The sequence below is a fragment of the Macaca mulatta genome, chromosome 17, assembly GCF_049350105.2.
Source record: "Macaca mulatta isolate MMU2019108-1 chromosome 17, T2T-MMU8v2.0, whole genome shotgun sequence".
In the NCBI taxonomy this organism is placed as follows: Eukaryota; Metazoa; Chordata; class Mammalia; order Primates; family Cercopithecidae; genus Macaca; species Macaca mulatta.
Window position 1 is genome coordinate 30,319,303 of NC_133422.1, and position 22,556 is coordinate 30,341,858.

General features: G+C 42.6%; 1 protein-coding gene across 1 annotated transcript in view; it reads right to left on the reverse strand.

The window, feature by feature from the left end:
* The window catches only part of C17H13orf42 (chromosome 17 C13orf42 homolog), a 28,700-nt gene extending 13,967 nt beyond the window's left edge, over positions 1-14,733 (reverse strand). The window contains exon 1 of the mRNA XM_028837486.2: positions 14,320-14,733. Coding sequence (XP_028693319.2) covers positions 14,320-14,733 — 414 coding nt within the window. The remainder of the gene's footprint in view (positions 1-14,319) is intronic.
* Positions 14,734-22,556: the final 7,823 nt, after the last annotated feature.

The following is a 22,556-nucleotide window of genomic DNA, read 5'->3' on the forward strand; positions in this document are numbered from 1 at the left end:
GTGTGCATCTGTGTGCGTGTGTGTGTGTTATGTGTTTTGTATTTGAACTGAAAAACGAAAATTCTGTTTTAAAGTCTCTTGAAATAACGTCTTGCTGTGTAATTATGCTTTTGACTTGGTAATTTGTTAGATTCCTATGCTTCAGTTGGGTTTCATGTTTTAAGGGTTGCTTTTTCTTTTTGCTTTAATATTTTAAAACTATGTAAATAATATGCATGGCTCCAAAACCAAACTATAACTAACACTCAAGAGAGGGCTTGCTTTCATGTCAGTCCCTTCTCTTCATTTCCTCTATCTTTGCTTTAGTATTTTGTTTATCTTTCTATCATTTCTTCAAAAATATAAGCAAGCAAGTAAATTTGTATTTACTGCTTTTAAAAAAACAAAAAGGAGCATACCATGTATACCTGTGAATACTGCTTTCTTCACTCAATGTATCCTGAGGATCACTCTAGCAGTAAATAGAAATCCTCCTCATCCCTCTTAATAGCTGCATAGTTCTCCATTGTACAGACAGGCATAGATACAAACAACAGTCCCCTATTGATACATCTTTGGGTAGTTTGCAATCTTTTGCTATTACTGCAGCAATGAAAAGTCTTGTCATATGTCATTTTGTACTTTGCCTGTAATACTATAGTTAGAGACAGGCTTCCATTTATAAATACCCAGCTTGCTCTGGATGTCTTAACTAGAGAATGGTGAGCATCAAGTAATCTGGCAAGTTAATTAAGTATGGCTTATTAATAGAGCTTCTATTGTCCTTTTATAAATTACACTTTTAAAGGTCATCAAATGGATTCTATGATGATTTTCTAAGTACCAAGTCTAAACTACAAGTCAGGGCTGAGCCTTTTCTATTCCTGGATTGAACTCAGGCTGAGCTCAGCTTTTTCTGCCTTCTCACAATTTCCATGGGGCTTTCTAACCTACACTATGACATTCCCGCAGCGATTCCTTCAGGGCTCAGGCTATTGTCACAGGAAAATCTACTTTACAAAGAGGTGGTTGTACAAAATGAGACTTCAGTCATCAACACCCCTAGATGAAACTCAAAATAGTCTTCCCTCCCTGAACTCACAACTCCAAGCAAAAGTGGATTGCTTCCCTCCCAATCTTGATTTTTTTTTTTTTCCTAGCCCAGACCTTTTGGTCTTTGGAAATGCCAAATGCAATGCAAGATGTTTCCTGCTGCAGCCTTCCTTGAGTTTCACAGGGTCCACCTTTGCCATCAGCCCTGAAGTAGCCCAGGGAGAAGCTTTCTCTAAGAGCATCCGTATCACATTGCCAGCTCCACTCCAGTTTGCCTTTCACATTTAACCCTCCATGGCCTTAGGGTTATCATTTTCCATGTCTTCCCTGCTCCATCTCCCCACCCCAGGCCTGGGCCTCAGATTACTTTTCTCAGATGGAATCCTTTGCATTTTCCAAACAAAACTCGTTTGTATTTCTCATTTCAATTTCTAATTCCTTGAGGGCAGTTTCTAATTTTTTATATATATATTTTTTTGCATTTCATATCAGTTTGCCATCCTGTTTGGCTTCACCACCCTCTGGGTACCTGGGCTGCCCGCTTCTTCAGTCTATTCATTTTCTTCTGGGCTCTGTCAGTATTTTTGTGCAAGAGATCTAAATTCTACAAAATAAACTTCCAGTTGTAAACAGCAACATTCTGTCAGAAAGGAGAACTCAGCCAATGCCAAGGAGACCACCGCTAAGCATCCAGCCCCCTCTCACCTCTTCTACTTGGCAATTCCCCTCATCTCCTCAGAAGTCAGCTCATGTGTCATCTCCTCCCTGAAGCTTTCACCAATTGCCGCAGACAGACCTGGGCACATCTTTTCTATGCTCATTTTCTATATCATTGGATAGATCCACATTGCACACTGTATTAATTCACACTGGACCAATGATCCTCAACCTCTTCTGTGAGATGACTTTAGCAAACAACACTCACGAATATGACATACCCCTACTGATAAATGTACACTGCCAGCTGCAAACATGAGACAGGTTGTAGGATATTCACAACTCCCAGTGGTCTGGTTGTAATTCTACCTGTTTCTCATCCAAGGCACCTCAACACACCAGTGTGGCTCAAATAATGACACTGGGAGTTGCTTCCTCAGGCTATGGGCTGCATTAGGGCAAATATATTGTCTTTATATATGAACATCGAGCATCTATTTCAGTGCCTGATGTGGAGTAATAACTATTTGTTGAGTGAAGGAATATACACCATTATATACATGCCATTACCTAATTATATTTTCAAACCAGTTAATATGTTGCTAATTTATACTTTGGGACTTAATTTGGCAAATTTTTAGGAACTCTATACTTCTGATTTCTATAAAGTACTAATAATACTTCCTTGGGATAATCATACCTAGGAATCTGAATGTCAATATTGGTGATGAAATTTCCAGGGTCAAATGTAGAATTGATCCTGATTGAGAAGGTCATTTTACACTTGGATCATTCAGCTGGGTGAAATTAAATGCAAAACAAGTCAAATTTACCCACAAGCAATTTAATATTGCCAAATAAGGTTTTTCTGGTTTTAAACCTTAAAAGTTCCATCTAGTGCATCTTTTTTGCCTCTTGCTATCCTTGGGATGGAGATACAGGACCAAGTCAAAAGTGATACTTATCCATTCCTTTTATACTACAGCACCCAAGGAAATGTATGCTCATAATTGAATAGGGTTTTACGGAAAAAGAGTGGGAGTTTATGAAACAAGAACTGTAAACTGAGAAGAAAAAATCTTAGAAAAAAGTATCATCACTGAAATTTAAATACATAAGCACACATAGCCACATACAAATTTTCAATAGATGAGCTAAACAGTCAACTTGCCAGGACTGAAGAAAAAATCAGTGAAATAGACAACTGAGCTGAGAAAATTATCACAAAGAGATAAAAATAAGAAGTTTGTCAGAAACTCTAGTATAACTGAACTATGGTATTATCTATTATAGCTAAACATTAAAACAGTTTTGGGAGACCAGCTGCATATCTTTTGTTTCTGGTAATAGAGGTTGTAGACTCACTGGATCCAACCGACAGTTTTAGGCTTACTTTTTCCCCAGCTTTGTAATATTTGTTTTTGTTTGTTTAGAGGAAGACTATCTCTCTGTCACTCAGTCTAGAGTGCAGTGCTGTGACCATCGCTCACAGCAGCCTCGAACTCCTGGCCTCAAGCAATCCTCCTACCTCAGTTTCCCAAAGTGCTGGGATTATACAGATGAGCCATCTCACCTGGCCCAGCTTTATAATCTTAAAGCCATTACTTATTTTGCCAGCCCCTTGTAACTCCTGGCCTTATATGTCATCTAAATGATCATTTGGCTTTAACAAAACACTAAGTTAATAAAATGTTGCTCATATATATCAAACTGTTAGAAGCCTAACTGATAGAATGAATTAGTAGACTTAAAGCATAGTGTAAAATCTTCACAGACAGTAAGTGAAATGTCACAATCCATTAAGAGAAGGAATGTACACCACCCTTGTATACATGCCAGTTGTCAATAAATAGTGTTGGAAAACTGCTATTTGGGAAAAATTCAAGTTGTGTTCTCAGTTCCTACTATATATCCAAATAAATTGCTGATAGACAAAGCGATTGGTTTAAAAAAAAAGAAAAAAGGAAAACAGAACCATTATAAAAAGGATAATATGGCAAATATGCACTTGACCTTGAAACATGGAAGGACATTCTTAGCATGAAAGCAATGTAAGAAATCACAGATGAAAATTGACGACAAAAAAATAAGTAGCATCTGCACATCAGAAAATGTCAAATAAATGAAAAGATGCATAATAACTTGCAGAAAATATTTTAACACACATGGAAGACAATGCACTAATATCCTTAAAAATCCCTGTAAATAACAAAACATAAGAAGAGTCCCTATAAATGAATAACAAAACTTTAATACAGCCAAAAGAAAATGTATAAAGACAGGAATGAACAATCCACTAAATAAGAAGTATGCATTTTTATAACGATAAAAAAGGTCATTCTTCAATGACCCTTTGCAAAGGTAATTATGCAAGCAGTAATAAAAGTACCTTAAGATACTGTAATTTATCTATCAAATTGGCAAACTTTTAAAATTAACGACAGTACTTGATGCTGATAAAATGCAGTAAGAAGAGTTTATTAGAAACCTACTGTTGATGAAAAGCATAAATTGGTAAAATGTTTCTGGAAAGTAATATGTAAAAGAATCCCTAAAAAATAATGACCTTTGGCCTTCAATCCATTAATCACACTTTAGGAATCTCTGCTAAATGCCTTATAGACATAGAGTAAAATGTGTTTATTTATAATGTTTAGCAATTGTTTAAAGAAGGCAAGCTGTTAAATTTGCCTTTTAAGCTTTTGTTTACAAAAAGTAGTTAATGAGATGGAAAAGAACCCATAATATATAACATTAACTGAGAAGAGAATACAAAGATGTATATATGTTATGAACCAAATTTAGTACATTTATACATATATGGACATTAGGTTTGCCAGGTTTAACAAATGAAAATAAAGCTTGGCAGTTGAAGGACTAATTTCAGGTAAACAATGAATAATTTTTCATATAAATACATGCCAAATATTACATGGGACATCCTTATACTAAAAAATTCAATTTTTGCTAGATACTCATTTTATCTTACAACCTCAATGCACATATGTGCAAATACACAGAAAAAAAATGACTATAAGAAAATACACCTAAAAATTATATAGTAAATATCTCTATCTAGATGGTAGGATTCTAAGATATTTTTATTTTCTTCCCTATACTTTTCTGTGTGTTATGAATTTCATCTTATAAGCAAATATAACTTTATTATCAGAAAAAATGTATATCATGTGTTTTTGATGGTGGGCTCTAATCAATTACATAGTGGCTATTTTAATTATCAGGATATGATTCCACACGAATATACTCAAACTATATTCTATTCCACTAAAAAAAAGAAAAGGCAAACCTCTACTCATCAAAACCATACATCTATGACTTTTCCAGATCTTCCATCAAAGTTTATAACAGTTTCCTTCCTAAATTACAATTTACCTGGAGTTTCTCAGGTAATTGGTTTACTGAGCATCTGCCATGTGCCTAAAACCATGCTAGAGGTTGGAGTTAAAAAGATAAATAAGATGCAATGCCTCTGCTCAATGAGCTCACAGTTGGTGGCACAGATAAGCAAAAGAACAGACAATTACAGTGTGCTGAGTGCTAAAACAAGGCTCAGACATAGGGAGGAGGGAAATCCATTGTGTTGAATTGTGGATGTGAGAAAAGGCTTCCCAGGAAGTACTGTCTCTGCTGTCCCAAAGGACAAGAAGTTAGCCAGGTGAACAAGGTGGTGTAGGGGGGAGAAAAAAGGGAGGAGGAAGTATTGTTTCTAGGCAGAGCAAACAGCTTGTGCTCAGAGGATAGATTAGGAATATAATTACATGTCTTGCAGCTTGACTGAGAGGGACTGCAGGAATCATATGCACGGTTATCAATCATTATTATACTATCTGCCATCTTGCAGAGAGCTCTGCCAAGCATAATAGGAAATTTTTTGCAATTCATATTGAATTTTTACTGCCTTTCAACTATGTAAACCAGACACTGGCCAAGTGATAGAGACAGCTCCCCAGCCTCCGCCAGTAACTGATGCTCACAGAAAACCTGCATTTTAATATCACTGTGTTTGCAGAAATTCTCAACAGATCTGAAAAATAATTCTCAATGGTGTAAAACAGATCCAGAACCTGCTTCCTATCGCATATGCAATTAATATACGGACGACTTGGAGTCTTTTTAGATGAACTGGATTCAGACCCTCCTGCCATAGAGGAGAAAGAGCTTCTACAGGCTGTTGATATGGTCTCATTCTATGAACCAAGCTGAGTGGCCTTAATAGAAAATTAATTCTGAAAGCTAACTATTTTCAGAATAAAACTATTTTCACTAAAAATCAATCACTTTTGACAGGTATTCTTCAGAATTCAACAGGCTCTTTTTAAACCATTCTTATAACAGGTGAGTTTCATTAGTTGAGGGTCAGGGAGGGGTGTATATTTTGCAACTAGTTCATCCAGGCAGACATATCAGAAATCCAAGCTACTCAGGGATCCATGAGAGAATTAATGAGGTTTCTTCTGACTGTGGTGGGTGACCAGCATATTAGTCCGTGTTCACACTGCTATAAAGAAATACCTGAGACTGGGTAATTTATCAAGGAAAGAGGTTTAATTGACTCACAGTTCCGCATGGCTGGGGAAGCCTCAGGAAACTTACAATCATGGCAGAAGGTGAAGGAGAAGCAAGTACCTTCTTCATAAGGCATCAGGAAAGAGAAGACCAAGCAAGAGAGGAAGTGCCACACTTTTAAAACCACCTGATCCCATGAGAACTCCCTTGCTATCATGAGAACAGCCTGGGGTAAACTGCCCCCGTGATCCAGTCACCTCCCTCCCTTGACACGTGGGAATTACAATTTGAGATGAGATTTGGGTGGAGACACAGAGCCAAGCCATGTCAACAAGTAACCCCCGCCTGAGAAAATGTCCAATGTGAACCATCTGGACTGTGTGAGAGCCATGGGGTTCCATAGGACTCTGCTGCCAACCCCAGAACAGCAGCCTGGCTCTGTCGCCAGCCTCCCGAGCCTCTTCTCTGTGATCTAGCCAGGCCTGGGTTCACTTAGGTGGTCCATTTCTCAAAGTGGCCTGTGGTTGTTGCTGTTTCTCTGGCCCTAAAAGTGTGGGGAGCTGTCCTCAGGGAGGACCCCAAATACCAGCAAGCACGCTGGCCAGATGCAGAGCACAGGCTTCAACTTTTCCTCTTCACCTCCCATTGAAACCAAGACTGATCAGTCATAGAAAGAAAGGAAGTTCTGGGCCGAGCGCAGTGGCTCACACCTGTAATCCCAGCACTATGGGAGGCCGAGGTGGGTGGATCATGAGGCCAGGAGTTAGAGACCAACCTGGCCACCGTAGTGAAACCCCGTCTCTACTAAAAATACAAAAATTAGTCGGGCGTGGTGGCACGTGCCTGTAGTCTCAGCTACTCAGGAGGCTGAGGCAGGAGAATCACTTGAACCCGGGACCCAGAGGTTGCAGCGAGCCAAGATCGCGCCACTGCATACCAGCCTGGGCCACAGTGCAAGACTCCATCTCAAAAAAAAAAAAGAAAGAAAGAAAGAAAGAATGGAAGGAAGCTCTGACACATGCGACCACATAGACAAGCCTTGAAGACGTTGTGCTAAGTGCCATAAGCCAGACACAGAAGAACGAGTATGATTCCGTTTATGTCGGGTGCTAAAATGGGCAAATTCACAGAGACAGAAAGTAGAACAGAGACCACCATGGACTGGGGAAAGGGGGAAATGAGGAGTTCGTGTTTGATGGGTGTAGTTTCTGTTTGGAATGAAAAAGTTGTGGAGATGGATGGTAGTGATCACTACACAACATCGTGAATGTACTAAGTGCCACTGCATTGTACCTTTTAAAATAGTTAAAATGGTAGTTTAAAAATAGTTTACTTTAAAAGGCTGTTTCATATTTAAAGAAATAATTGTCAAACCTTTTATAAAAACAGTCTCCTGATTTCTAAATGAGGTACTTTGAGAGGGTCCACGATCTTTTAAGGAATTCATTTTCTAGGGTACTACTAACAATACTTTCATAAAGTGTTCTAAAAATACGTTAATTAGGGCTTAATAGTCCTTTGGATGAATTACTATGCATTTATATAAATGACAATTTGGAAAAGCTCATGGGAGACTAGTGTGAAAGACCCTGATTATTGTCTGGCTATTAACATTTTGAAAGATATCTAGTAGTATGCACTTTTGCTTTTTAAAAAATTGATACAAAGTCATTCAAAGAAAAGCATTTAGTATGTGGGGCGCAGTGGCTCACACCTGTAATCCCAGCACTCTGGGAGGCTGAGGTGGGCGGATTGCCTGAGTCCAGGAGTTTGAGAAAAGTATTTAATTTCTTAAGAATTTGTTAACTGTAATAGACTTCATTACCCATAATCTGAGGACACTAAAAAGCACTCATTTCAGGAACCATGAAGTGCTGTGTGAAAATGGTAAAAGTTATTTACATTTGTTGTACCACACCAAAATAAAGCTTAAATTTGTAATGAAAATGTTTTCAAGTTAGATGGTGGTGAAGATTACACAATACTGAATAGACTAAAAACCACTGACTTGTACACTCCGAAAGAGTGAGTTTTAGGTATGTGAATTAAAGCTATTATTAAAAAAAAAAAAAAAAAAAGCCAAGCTAAGAAAAGTGATGTTCATGAGTAGGTGAGAAAAGAGAGAAGTAAAATAACCCAGGGCTCGTCATAGCAGGAGAAGGCTGCAGCTTGAAGAAATGAACAAGAACAAGAAAGTGAGGACAGGCACACACACAGGCTGAAGCCAGTCACATCCCATACGTAACCCTGGAACAAACTGCGCAGGGAGCAATCGGCTGTCTAACATGCTAGGATGCAGGGTGGAGTGGGAAGAGCAAAAATCATGCAGGACAACTTGTTACTTTTCACAGACATTTTTCTCTCCTGGGGTGGACCAATTCTTCGAAGGATTTTGACAAAGGCCATTGGAAGGGTGTGTGATCTATCCATACCTCTGGCATTAGAATTCTTCCCTGGGCTCAGAAGGAACTGGCAGAAGCTCCTGAGCTCAGCTAAGCTGCCAATCCATAGTCTCCCACTAAGATGCAGTTCAGGACAACATCCTGTGTTGTTACAGCTGGGGCTCTGAGAAATCACCGTAGGAACTCTGGTCTTGCTGTCTGACAAGACTGACTCCCGCCATGAGGACAGGGACTTTGTCTTCTTCACCAGCATCTAGAACAGCTCCTGACATATAGTATGTGCTCAATAAATATATGTTAAGGGACAAGTGAGTGATATATTAATAAACTGTTACTAAAATATTATTAAGGGCATCACTAACCACATCACACAAGACTCCCTTAGTCAAGTGCCACATGAGATATTTTGAAATTCAAAGCCAGAAGAAAAATCTCACTCCCCTAAGCAATGGGTATGGTTCTTCTCAGATCATCAGAATTTTGAAACAAGTCCAGCTCTTTTTATCTTAGCTTCCAGCAAGGACAGAGCCAAATCTAAGGCTCATCTATGGCAGCTGAATTAGCTTCTATGATCTGCATATTATTTTGAGTGGTCTTGATTTTCTATGATTTTTTTCTCTCCCGATTTTCCAATTTCTGTTGCTACTTAACAATTCTGTATGCTCTTGAATCTTGTATGTTATACAAGATCAAAATATGTTTTCCAGTCAAAAGATGCTGTAGATATATTGATAGTGTGAGTTCTGATATGATACAGAAGCTAATTCAACTACGCAGAAGCTAATCCAACTGCCATAGATACTTCATATCAGATACTTTAGGATCTGATGAGCTGAGAGATATGAAAGTATTTTGTTGAAAAATGATTTCAGGACATAATCCCTACCCATCATGAAGTTCTGATTGTAGCTGTGCTTGCACTGTTTCCTCAGCTCTTTTCCTAGTGTGTATTGAGAAGTGCAAAAGTAGATGATATACAAACTCAGTATTTCAGTGCTATGGAGACCTAGAGTAAAACTGGAATCATGTAGCCATGTGAAGAGAAGTCAAGATGGAGATAAATTTCATCCATGGATTGTGGAAAGAAAACAATTTAAAGCGTACCTTCTGGCCACTCCCTTTCAGCCAGGTTTCTCTTGAACAAAAGAAGCCCAGTCTCTCCCACTTTGGGAGGGCTTCATTCTACACAGAATCCATGTGCAGTGTGACGCAGCTGCCTCCCTAATGACTCTCCCTGGACCAGGTGTGCAGGATAAAGCAGCCTCTGCACTGCATCCTAAGGTGCACACTCTTGCATCTTGTATGTTATACAAGATCAAAACATGTTTTCCAGTCAAAAGATGCTGTGGATACATTGACTAGAGTGTGAGTTCTGACACGATACAGATTGGGATCAAATCCTGGCTTTCTCTTCATCAACTGCATAGCCTTACACGAATCTCTTAATGCCCCCAGGCCCCAGTTTTCTCCTTTGTAGAATGGGGCTAATAGCCAACGTGTCAGGTTTGGAGGGTGATTAGAAGTCATGAATAACAGCTGATTGTTCCTGACTGTGCCTGGGCTATGGCACGGGAGCAGGGGAAGTGGGTGTAGAGGAGAACATCACTGCTCCTCCTCACTGGCAAGAAACACCCAAGGTGCCCAGAGCAGGAGGAGGCTTGTCCTGTTGGTTCAGCGACTACATTCCTTGACAAGACACACTTCAACCATGCCATCCTTCCGCCACACACATTATGCCCTGAGTTGGAAGTTCTAACCTTTTCGCACCCAAACAATGAGTCCCAAACTGCAGCTCATTCCCAACACTGACACAAAATCCTCAGATATGGATTTTTGTTGTTGTTTTGATTTTTAAATGTTGCAAAAAGTGTATTTCATTCATTTTTATAATGACCTATTGTGAGGGAGGAGTACATTGCCAGAGGGCCTGGTAGAGACCCCCACCATGCAGGGTCCCAGGAGGAGCTCCCAGACCCACCCGAGGCTCACCTCGCTTCTAGCGTGTCCTGACTTCCTCCTCCCATCGACCCACATGGGTGGTCTTCCAGGCTCTGGGTATCTCCAGGGGGCTGGGATAACAGACCATTTGGTACCCTGGACTTGGATGCCATTCACATGTCAATGGGACCTGTTAGACAGCCCCACTGCAGAGTATGAAAGCCATTTTTCTTGATCCAGTAATGGCTTGTGAAATCAAGTTATTGTGTCATGACAATGCTTTTAAAAAAAAAAAAAATTAGAATAGCATAGAATGCTTTAGAAACCATCAGAGTGCTAAGCAAGGAACAGGAGTAAGTCTATTTCATAAAACTTTTGTTTTGTTTGTGTGTTTGGGTAAACTGGGTCAATATCCAAAATATGTTTCTTACTGCAATGGATCCTAATCACAATAGTTTAAAAGCCACTATCTTACCACAAAAGAGGGACAGACAAGGGAACTTAGGTCCTGTGGCCAGGCCAGGGGCTTGCATCTGGATGGAGGGAGGGCAGAAGAGAGGCCCTGGCATGGTGCCCTGGAGCCACAGAGAACACTGCTCCCTCCCTATATGGAGGCCGGCTCTCCCCTCTGTATGGCACAAAAGACATCAGACTTTTAAAGGCTATAAAGCATCTACAAATAACTGATAGTATTCACTCCTATGCTCTGGAGATAGAAAAATGAGCCAGATACTGTTTCAGCTTCAAGCTCACCAAGTTCACTGCAGTCCACCAGGGGAGACACACATTTTAACAGACCGCAGTAGAACATGATGAAAGCTAAAATAGAGGTGCGATCAGACCAATGCTGGAGAAGAGAAGAGGCTAATTCTATAGAGGGGTATATTCACTTCTTAGGGCCACTGTAACAAAGCACCACAGGCTGGGTGGCTTCTGTAGCTTAGAGCTACAGATCTCACAGTTCTGGAGGCCTGAAGGTGTCCGCAAGCACGGCCATGCTCCCTCTGAAGGTGCTGGTGAAGGGTCTGTTCCAGGCCTTTCTCCTGGCTTCTGGTAGGTCCTTGGCTTTTGTCCGTGGCATTCTCCCTGCATCTCTGTGTCCTCACGTGGCCATCTTCTCATGCAAACACCAGTCCTATGAGATTAGGGGCCCACCCTACTCCAGCATGACCTCATCTTAACTAATTGCATCTGCAATCACCTAGTTTCTAACTGAGGTCGCCTTCTGTGGTACTGGGGGTTAGCACTTCCACATACACATTTTGAGGGGATACAGTTCAACTCACAGTAGGTAGTCAGGGGAAAGAATGGTGTTTTCCCTAAATCTGGAATGTCAGCAGAGCTTTCTCCCAAAGCATGGGGTAACGGCATTCCAGGGTGAAGGAGTCCTCCTGGTCCCCTGTCCTGGCAATGCACAGAGACCCAGGCAGCCATGGGCCACCCCTCCAGCCATGAAGCCGGAACCCATCATTTCACAGGCAGGCCCAGCATACAGCTGTTTCTGTCAGAGCCATGGGGAAAGAGAGCAGTTGAAAAGACTGCTAAGAGCCTCCTGTACCCAACATTTCAGGGTCAGTAAACACTGGAGTAAGTGCCTGGTATATGCTAGGAAAAATTACGTGCAGGAGCCTACTCCTCACATTATCATTTCCATTACTACCCGACAGAAAAACAGACCCAGAGAGGTGAACTTCCCTTAACAAAGGCACACAGCTGGTAAATAGCAGAACTAAAATTCAAATCTTGGTCTGATTGACTTCAGTGTCCTTTCAAAACTCTTTCCTGATTGCGTTGTGGTGAGAGGCATCTCTGAAGGAGATCCCTACATTATAGCAGGCCCATGTGCCTCTGCACAGCCATTCAAAGGGCTAGAGCTGGTCATTCTGCTTCTATTCCCTCCCTCTATCTTTGGATAGCTCAACAAGGAAGGGAGGCAGGTCCTATAAGAGAGAGCTCCATTTGCAGGGAAATGTAGTACCTAGAGGAAATCTAGCCAGTGCCTAGAACCCCAGAATATCCAAGCTGGAAAAGAATTCAGAAACCACTGCAACCCCCTCTGTCATCAGAGGCGGCTGGCCCACAAATCTACAGCTCACCAGCCACAGAGTCAGCACCAGGACCCACGATTAGGACCCTTTTGTATGGGCCTCCAACACTGACATACTCTTAGAGTTAAAATGATGATTTAAACTGCTCCCACCTGGTATAACATGCAGACAGTTGAAACCAATTGGGTTAGGCCAAGCCCTAGAGATTTGATAGTGGGCCAATCAGTCATTCAACATTAATGGAGCTTGCACGGCCTACAAGACACTCTGGGGAGAAAGCAAGGAAGCGGGAGACAGGCCTGCTGCTTCAGACATCTCATCCAGTCATCAAGAAAATGACTGATGGAAGCATACAACAAAACAGCCTCAACCTACGGGCATTAGAAATTAATAAAAGCAGGCTGAGTTTGGCGTCCCACACCTGTAACCCCAGCACTTTGGGAGACCAAGGTGGGAGGACTGCTTGAGGTCAGGAGTTTGAGACCAGCCTGAGCAACAAAGCAAGACTGCCGTCTCTACAAAAATTTTTTTTAAATTGTGGTGGCAGGTGCCTGTAGCCCCAGCTACTCGAGAAGCTGAGGTGGGAGGATCACTTGAATCCAGGAGGTTGAAGTTGCAGTAAGCTATGATCATGCCACTGCACTCCAGCCTGAGCAACAGAGGAGACTCTGTAAATACAGACAAGTCTGAGGAAATGAAGGAAAGAGTAACGGAATGAAATGCTGGCTCATAATTAAAATGAGGTGACCTAGCATGTAGAGGTGGGTCACCGAGCCTCAGTTTGCCCTTCTGTGATACTGAAGGAGTTCCTCCCCACCTAAGGTACTGGCTTTATTGGGATGCTCAAGAAAAGATGATATATACAAAACACTGCAATAAGCATAAACAAAGAGATAAATGCAAATTATTTCTTTCACTCATTTCATGCTTGTGACTGTCTGGAGACCTCCAGTGCCCAAAGCCATCCCAGAATCTCCCAAGAGACACAGACTCTCTCTGTGGCTATACCTGAGCCACCACATGCCTGCGTCTGAGGTACAGATGGAGGAATCGTCCAGTTGTTTGGCTTGCATGGGGCTAAGCACCTCAATATTTGAAAACATCTAGTCATATGATGATTTTACTTTTCACCAGGATTTTTAGATGTGACAACAATAATTTTTTAAAAACCAATAATTTGTTGAAAAACGATTTGCTGTCATACAAATGCCATGCAAGCATTATCTCGCCTATAACACTGGGCAGTAAATGACAGATGTGCAACACAAATACGGTGCCGCCTGACACCAAAACCCGTGTCTTCCCCACCGAGCTGCTCTGTGGACACTGTTACCTGCTCCTTCTTGCTTCTTGGGTATTAAAAATAAACATGGATCAAGAAACTACCAATCAGGCACTATGCTTATTACCTGGGTGACAAAATAATCTGTACACCAAAACCTTGTGACACATAATTTACCTATATCGCAAACCTGCATGCGTACCCCTGAACCTAAAATAAAGTTAATAATAAATAAATGAGTAATAAACATGAGCTTAGCCACCCTTCCCCAGGCTGGGGAGATGGCCACATAAAGCATCTGAGGACTATTGCACCGTGGCTCAGAATGTGTCAGATTAATTTAGCCATGCAGAGGTGGGAAGAAGCTTTCAAACAGTTGTCCAAGGCTCTTGGAAGAACCCTCATCTAAATTGTACTGCTCAGCAGCACTTACCTTTATTTCTTTGGGAGTAGACCCGACAGGGGTCTTTTTCCCTCCCTTGGAGGATTTGGAGGAGGTTGAGGAAATGCCCTGGGTGCGGTGGGGCTTCAGATCACTGAAGCTGCTGAGATATTTTTTGCGCAAGGCCAGCAGCTCCTGCAGGTACTGCAGGCAGTCCTGGGTGCGCGAATACATCCACGCCCGGTCCTCCTCCTGCCGCAGGTAGTACAGGCTGGTGTCCATGCTACTGGTGCTTTTGTACTTCTTTAAGGACTCGCTGAATTTCTCCCCGTGGTCCCCGACCACATACATGGAGCTGCTTCGAATCAGCTTCACTGCGGGGCTGGCTCCTTCGTAGAAGGGGCTCTCGGCCGCCGTCTTTCTCTGCGGGCTGGAGTTAAAGATGGAGTGGATCTTTCTGAACATAGCGTTCGATTTCTTTCTGTGGGTACCTTCCAGCTGCCTGTGCTGCCGCCACTTGATCTAGATGCGGGGAGAGAAGCCGACATCCAGGCCTCGCACCATCTGCCTTCCAGGAGGCCTCTGATCTCTGGGATCCCAGGGAGCACCGGCTTGATCAGGTGGGTGACCTGCACATCTCCAATGGGGGATGTTTACATCCTATGACCAAGATGCCATAAACAACCCGAAGATAGAAGGTAGTGCACTGTGAGCTTAAAAACGAGTGCCCTGGCTGGCTTTATGAAGCATTTGGTGCAAATACCTTCTATGCTCTCCCGTGGAAGGCCCCAGCTGGATGGAGAAAGTGGGACAGAGCTTTGCCTGCTCAGTTATTTTCTTTCCTTTTCACTTTCCATCGCTGGCCATGGTTTCACTCAGTTTGAGTTCATCTTGGTGTGGATTTTTACATTTCCACCTGGGCTGAGCTGGCTCCAGTTCTGAATTCTCTGAATCCAAAATGAAATCCTACTTAGCAGGGAGAGCCCTTACCCAAAAATCATGTGTTGCTCAGGGTAAAATCTAGTCCCCCGAGATAGGGTGGACACACCAGGGCGTTGGCAGGAGCTCGCAGATCCCCCGATAAGCCGGGCTCTGAGCAGGCATCTGAGCGTCCTGGAGGAGCCTCACCCTGCGGTAATGGGACCTCGCAGCCGTTACCGGATAGCAGCCCATTGTGGAGGCAGGAGGAGGATTCAGATATCCGGACCACGACTTTTTGCACAAAAGCATCAGTGAGCTGAAGGGTGGTCACATTTGTGGGGTAGACCCTTTCTTTAGCCTGAGCACGTTTTTAACTTCGACTAGTTAAGATCAGACATAAACTATTTTTTCAAGGGGGTTGTATGAATCTATTAGAATTCCAGAGATGTTCTCTGCAGCATTTTTCTCGGGCAGGTGCTAAACATTGTTATTTTTGTTCATTCTTCTATGCAGTCTGTTTCTCTCCTAGACTACAGTCAGAGAGTGGAAGCCTGCACCAGTCTCTAGGTCAGGCATTTTTTTAAGCTATGAGCTAAGAGAAACTATGAGCCCCCAGAAATTGTACGTAAAGCATTACTGAATGAATGTATTAGCATGGTTTATTTTTGCTGTTTGCTCTGTGTGTGGGGTGTGTGTGTGTTTTAAGAGAATGAAAAGATTCATGGTTTTTTCAGATATTCAGAGGTCTGTGATGCAAATAAAAACATTTTTAAATGTTTCTATCCTGCATCAGAACAATAACTATACTTTATATGACTGTAAAATATCATTATAAATGTTCTCCTGTTGAGGGCATCCTCTGCCTGTGGCATTCTTCTAAGCACTGGAGTGGCACAGCCCCTCACATGTGGAGCATTTCAGCTTTACAGTTGCAGGATGCTTTAGCGGTGATAATGCAGTCCCACACATATTAACTTATTGAATATTTGTAGCTTCCTTGGCAGAGAAGCATTATTCCCATTACCATCTTTAGTAGTCATCAATTCACAGATGAAGAAGGGGTGCCCTGGAGAGGTTATGAGACTTGTCTGTGGTCTCAATCAGGCGACTGCAGAACCATTCCCCAGACCCAACTGTCCGGCTTCCAACCTATTATGCTGGTCCCAATGCCCCCTCACTGCAATGAACTCATAAAGTCACCGAGTTCCCAGGTATCCAGGGGTAATCTCTCTCCGACCCACTTCTCTACCTGGACTCATGCATAGTATCAAAGCACCCGGGATGGATAAGTGCTGACTGAACTTCTTCTCAGAGGTATCCACAGGCTATGACTACACATTCTTTCTCAGTAGCTCGTGCCAGTGGGTTTATGATTACGCTTATTCTACATGGATTTAGAGAGTTTAAATCAATAAAGATGAAGTCTCCCTCCATATCCAGAATGCCACAAGCGACCTAACCTCTTGATCACAAAGGGAATAAAACTGTCTTCCTCTACATTCTCCTTTCTTCACTCCTACCTCCTGCTGGATTCTTCCCAAGGGTCAGACCCAGAAAGAAAATTGAGAGAAAATTCTACTGACATCAACCCTGCAGAACATTTCGTGAACACGAAATGGACAGGACATTAAGCAGCAGCCATGGCCCAGCAGCTGACTCCCGTCAGTCACCTCTGATGCCAGTCCTGTCCTGAAGCCGCCTCCCTCCTGGGGCTCCTACTGAGTCAGGTGACGGGAAAGAATGCTTTCTCCCTACAAAATACTCATCACCTCTGCTGGTGGAGGAAATTCATCCAGAATAGTGACTGCCTCTAACGTATTTTCCTTAGATTTTCTCATGGCCTTAGCTGTAAAAAATGAGTGTGAAATCACCTTGTGGCTTTTCAAAGTGTATTTTGTGTGTGTGTGTATGTGTGTGTGTATACATGTGTGTGTGTGTTTTAAGTAGAGATAGGGTCTTGCTATGTTGCCCAGGCTAGTCTTGAACTCCTGGCCTCAGCAATCCTCCTGACTTGGCCTCCCAAAGTGCCTGGATTATAGGAGTGAGCAACCATACCTTGCCACAAAGTGTATCACAAGGAAACTACAAATGCCCATCAAACCCCAAATCAGGCCCCCCAGGCTTGACTCTTTTTATACATCGTGGAATGTGGACAAACATGTAAGCAGGGAGAGAGAAGAGCCTGCATCCTCTCTCCCAGCCTAGCCCCTCCACATCAGCCCCACTGCCTATGTGCTCCTCACTGGGCTCAGACCAGACTTCCTCTTCCTGATGGTGTCAGAACCTTGAGGCTTGGCCAGAGAATCTGCATAAAGTGGCTTGTGTAACAAAACTTGCTTTATTCCAGAATTTCTTAAATGTAAAGTACAGAACCCCAGCGTGACGGCTGAGCAGTCCAGAGGATTTGCTGTATAGCAGTGCTGGGCGGGGTCAGCTATAGGCAGCAGGTGTAGAAGAGCTGACTGAGCCTCTGCCTGCTCCTAGATGAGCCTGGTCTCGTGGTGTTGCTCATGACTGGAAGGGCAGGCCAGGGTAGCAAGACAGAATGAGAGTATAGGCCTTATTCAGAGTTCGAATCATAGCTCGACTACCTACCAGCTTAAGAAAGTTATTTAAAACCTCTGAATTCTGGATCTATCACCACCAAAACTAGATACCACCTTTTTCATAGAGCTGGTGTAATGATTAAATGAGATACTGTATCCTTTGACCTACATCTTCTCCTTCCTCCCCGCACCCCCACCCTGCCTCTGGTAAATACCATTTTATTCTCTATCGGTGTGTATTTGACTTTTTTTTAAGATTCCACATACAGTGAGATCATACAGAATATTTATTTCTGGGTCTGGCTTATTTCACTTATAATGTCCACCAGGTTCACCCGTGTTGTGGTGAGTGGCAGAATCTTCTTTTTTAAAGCTAAATAAGATTCCACTACAGATAGATGATTGATAGACAGACAGATAGATAGATAGATAGATAGATAGATAGATAGATAGACAGACAGACAGATAGATACACAGCTTCTTTATCTATTCATCCATCAGCGAACACTTTGGTTGTTTCCGTATCTTGGCTATTGTGAATAACGCTGCAATGTGCAGATATGTAGCATGAACAAGTCTAGGACTCTAACGTACAACATGAGGAGTACATCGAATAATAATGTGTTGTATTTGAGATTTCTGCCAAAAGAATAGGTTTTAGGTGTTCTTGTCAAAAAAGGAGGGAGATGGATAACCCGGTGGGATGACAGATACGTTAAGTTGCTTCACTGTAGTACCCATATCACTTTGTATATCAAAAGATCATGTCATCTACCTTAAATATATACAACTAAAAAACAACGAAAATAAATGAGATAATAGAGAACACTTAATAGGCATATTTGCTCAATCATAGTAATTTTTACTTATAGGAATATGAAAATATAATTTCTACTTCACAGTTCCCAGCATATAGTTGCCAAGCTATTATTCCAGGCAAATATTTGGAATCCAATTATAATTCAAAGGGCCTTTCATTCTGCAATATTTGTAGAGATCACAGGCTCAAATGGGCCTTAATAACAATCAGCTAGAAACTGCTAGTTTCACCCGCTATTCTGAATAGTGCTAAGTTTCCCTAAGATGTTCATTGGTTCCCCCTATCGTGAACAGTACACCTGCTTACAGGGCATTTGACCAGGCACCCTGTCCCTTTCTGGCATGGATTCAGGTGAGCACCTCATCATTTTCCTCCCTATAGTTGGGGACGTTGCCTCGTATCATGGTGTAACCGGGGATAGTCTCTGGCACACACCTCTCAAGATCATGGCTCCTTTAATCCCACTAGCCTGCAACTGTGCTTCATCTAGAGTTCCGAGTCAAAGGAAACAATCAATACCTTGGTCCCTAATGCACATCTAGAAATCCCCTCAACCACTCCCCTGACAGGAAGGTGACTCTGAGTCAGCCCTTCCCAGAGGCAGGGAGGTGGGGGTGGGGGGAATGAAGGAAGAGTGCAGAAGAAGAAGGGGACGCTGAGAAAAGGAAGAGATCAAATAAATGTGTTGAATATTGAATGAAGGGTAAGATTACAAAGTTCGACAACGTGTATCCCATGTCACGAAGTCCATTTGCACAGTGTATTGGAACATTTAGCTTTCTGGTTGCACTATGAATTCTGAGGAAAGAATTTTCCCTGGAGACCAGTTTCCCTGGCTCAGACAGCGAAGCCCTGTCTGTGCTTTAGAGCTTTGACAGATGAAGCACAGTTCTCCGGGGAAAGAGCAGCTCCAAAGCCCTCCACATATGAAGACCAAAAGCAGAATAACACATTGCTACACCATCCCCTCTTAATTTAACGTGTTTGGAAACCTCTAAAAAAAAAAAAAAAGTACCTGTAAGCCATTAGATCCTCTGAGGTTTACAAGACTGAAAATGTCCTGGTGCCTGAGTACACAAAGGGCTGGTGGTGGAACTATATCCTCCTTTAGAACGCATGGCCCTAATTTGGGAGGATCGTGTACCTTGCTGCCTGTCAGGCAGAATGGGCACATCTGACAGTGGGGGGTAGAGTAACCCAGCTAAGCCAAGCTTGGAGATGAGTAATGAGAGGCTGGATTGGAGAAAGTTGGAAGGGAAGGGCAAAGGTGGCAGCAGGCAGTTAAAGGAGGGTCTTAAAGGCCAGTTCAACAACTTTGGATTCAATTCTACACAGTGCCTGTTATCAGACTTCTGGGAGCCATAAAACATTTCCTTCAATTTAGAAAAAGTGCCCTCTCCAGGTGAAGGCTAGCTAAGCAGTCCCCACTGGCTCCCTTGGCAGGTGCCCTGGTACAGTGTACAATCCACACAACAGTATATGGCGACCCTGGCTGGTTAAAAACTTAGAACAGAAGATGATGTGGCAAATGGAATTGTGAGAAAATTCCATTTAGGAAACTTAAGTAGGAGCTCCATATGATTCAAGAAAGGCTAATGATTTGTTTATCTATTACTATGTACAAACCATCCCAAGACTTTCCTGGCTTGAAACAACGATCATTATATTTGCTTACAAATCTGCAGTTTAGCTGGGCTTCTGTTGGGTGTGCCAGTGGCACTTGTGTGACTGCAATCAGTAGTGGGTTGTCTGGGTCTAGGCGCAAATGGGGAGCCTCTTCCTCTCCACATGGTCTCTCCAGTGAAGTGGCTGGAATACTTAAATGGCTACTCAGGGCATCCAACAGTTCAAAGGTGGACACGGCCAAGCCTTCAGGCTGAAACTGGGAACTAGCGCCCTAGTTTTCCTACCCAATTCTATTGATTTAGTCAAATCACAGGACTAGCTCAGATTAAGGGGAGGGGACTACACAAGGGTGTGAGAATGGCTTATTGGGGCCACAGGTATAGTAGACTGCCACAGTTCCTTAGGAAGCTAAGATGGCCATCCAGGTGGAAGTGGGGAGGACTTCACTGGAGAGCAGCCACTGAACAGATTTGTCTAAGAATAAGCTCCAAATTATTTGTAGTTGACTTTGAGAATACTATATATCCTAGTCAGTTTATTTTTCTAAATGTATTCAGCAAAGATTAATAGCAAAATAGATTATAGTACCCAAAATCGAGTTTCATAAATCATTGTAGGAATAGGTCTCATTTTCTGAAAATGTAAAAGGAAAGTGAATAATTATGAGTGGATTATATAATACTTTGGAAAGACAAATTCAGGGACTCAGCCTTATCCTCAATCATTTTAAAGTGATATACTGCAGCATTTTATTGGAACTTGTAGAAAAAAGATATAGTCTTCTCATGAATGCTTATGCTTCTTTATCAAACATTTACATGACAATCAACAGAAAAATTGAGTGTGATTTTCCAAACCCAAGGTAGAAGGCTGAGACTGACGGTACTTTTGGGGTTGGAATAAATGAAATATCTGCTGTCCGGTATTTTTTTCACCTCCTGCACCTACCTCCTACCTACCTCTCTTCCCAGACCTTCCTCTCTCCTCCTATTTTTTTTCTTTTTTCTCTAATTTAAGGCTATTATATTAGAATATCAGTTTGGCTTCCATAACTCAGATAAGAATATACATATTTATTTTTCTCTTGTGTAACAGTGCAGAGGAAGCTAATCCAGGGGAGATGTCTCTGCTCCACGTGAACACTCAGGGACCCAGGCTCCTTCCATGTCATTGCTTCCTCACTCCCTAAGTATGTTGCTCTTGCCTACATGGTCAAAAGTGGCTCAGAAGGAAGTATCCTTGTTTCAGCCAACAGAAAAATGGGAAAGAAAAGGCTTTGCACATTCCTTTCACTTGTAATCACCTCCCATTGACCAGAATCTACTCACAAGGTACCCAGAGCTGCATGGGGAGCTAAGACATATGGTCTTTTGTGGGATGATCTTGTGTCCAGTTCCAACTTCTGTTGCTATAGCAGCTCTGGGGTTGAGGGGAGGCAACCAGCAATCTCTGATAGATCGTTCAGTTTCATTTGTGGAGTTAAGAAAGAGAAGGGAAAGAAGATGAAGAAGACATTTTCTTCATCTGGACCTCGAGTAGTGACATCGAGGGAAAAACAACTTTTTAACTTTTCACAAGATCAAAGTCTTCCTATTTATCCCCTGACAGGGAACTGGTCTGGCTGCCTCCTCCACAACAGTCCTCCAGAAGACACCTGGAGAGGGGCACGGAAGGCCTCCTACCTCACTTCCTCACGTCTTCACCTTCTCAATTGATGGAGGGACCCTGATTGCTTTGTGGGGCTCCAAGTGTTGGGCCACCAGGCATTTGCTGATGGATTAGCCTTAGTGAGTCTTCCCTAGAATCAGGTGTGAGCAACACTGGGGCAGAGAGTGAAGCTGCCCGGATGGGGGCATTCAAGGTGGTGATTTTTTACACAGGCAGCCTTGGCTATCTGCTTTCATCGATGAGAAATGGTGACTCTTCTTCAGGCAGCAGCAAGAACTCAAAACATATTTAGGTGAAACAATCCCTGCACATAGAGTGACCATATATCCAGTTTGTCTACTACTTGTCTATGGCATAATTAGGAATAGCACCCCAAAGAGATGATCTTGTAACCTAGGGTACTAGTGACACAGCCAGCCTGGCCTTATTTGTGTACTTGGGCATACAGTATGCCCAGGGGTATAGTATGCCCAAGCATACAGCATGCCCAGGTGTACGGCATGCCCAAGGGTACAGTATGCCCAGGTGTACAGTGTGCCCAGGCACATGGCATGCCCTGGTTATGGTGTGCCCAGGTGTACGGCATGCCTAGGTGTACAGTATCCCCAGGTGTATGGCGGGCCCAGATGTATGGCATGTCCAGGCATATGATAGGCCCAGGTGTATGAAATGCCCATGTGTATGGAACGACTAGGTGTATGGCATGC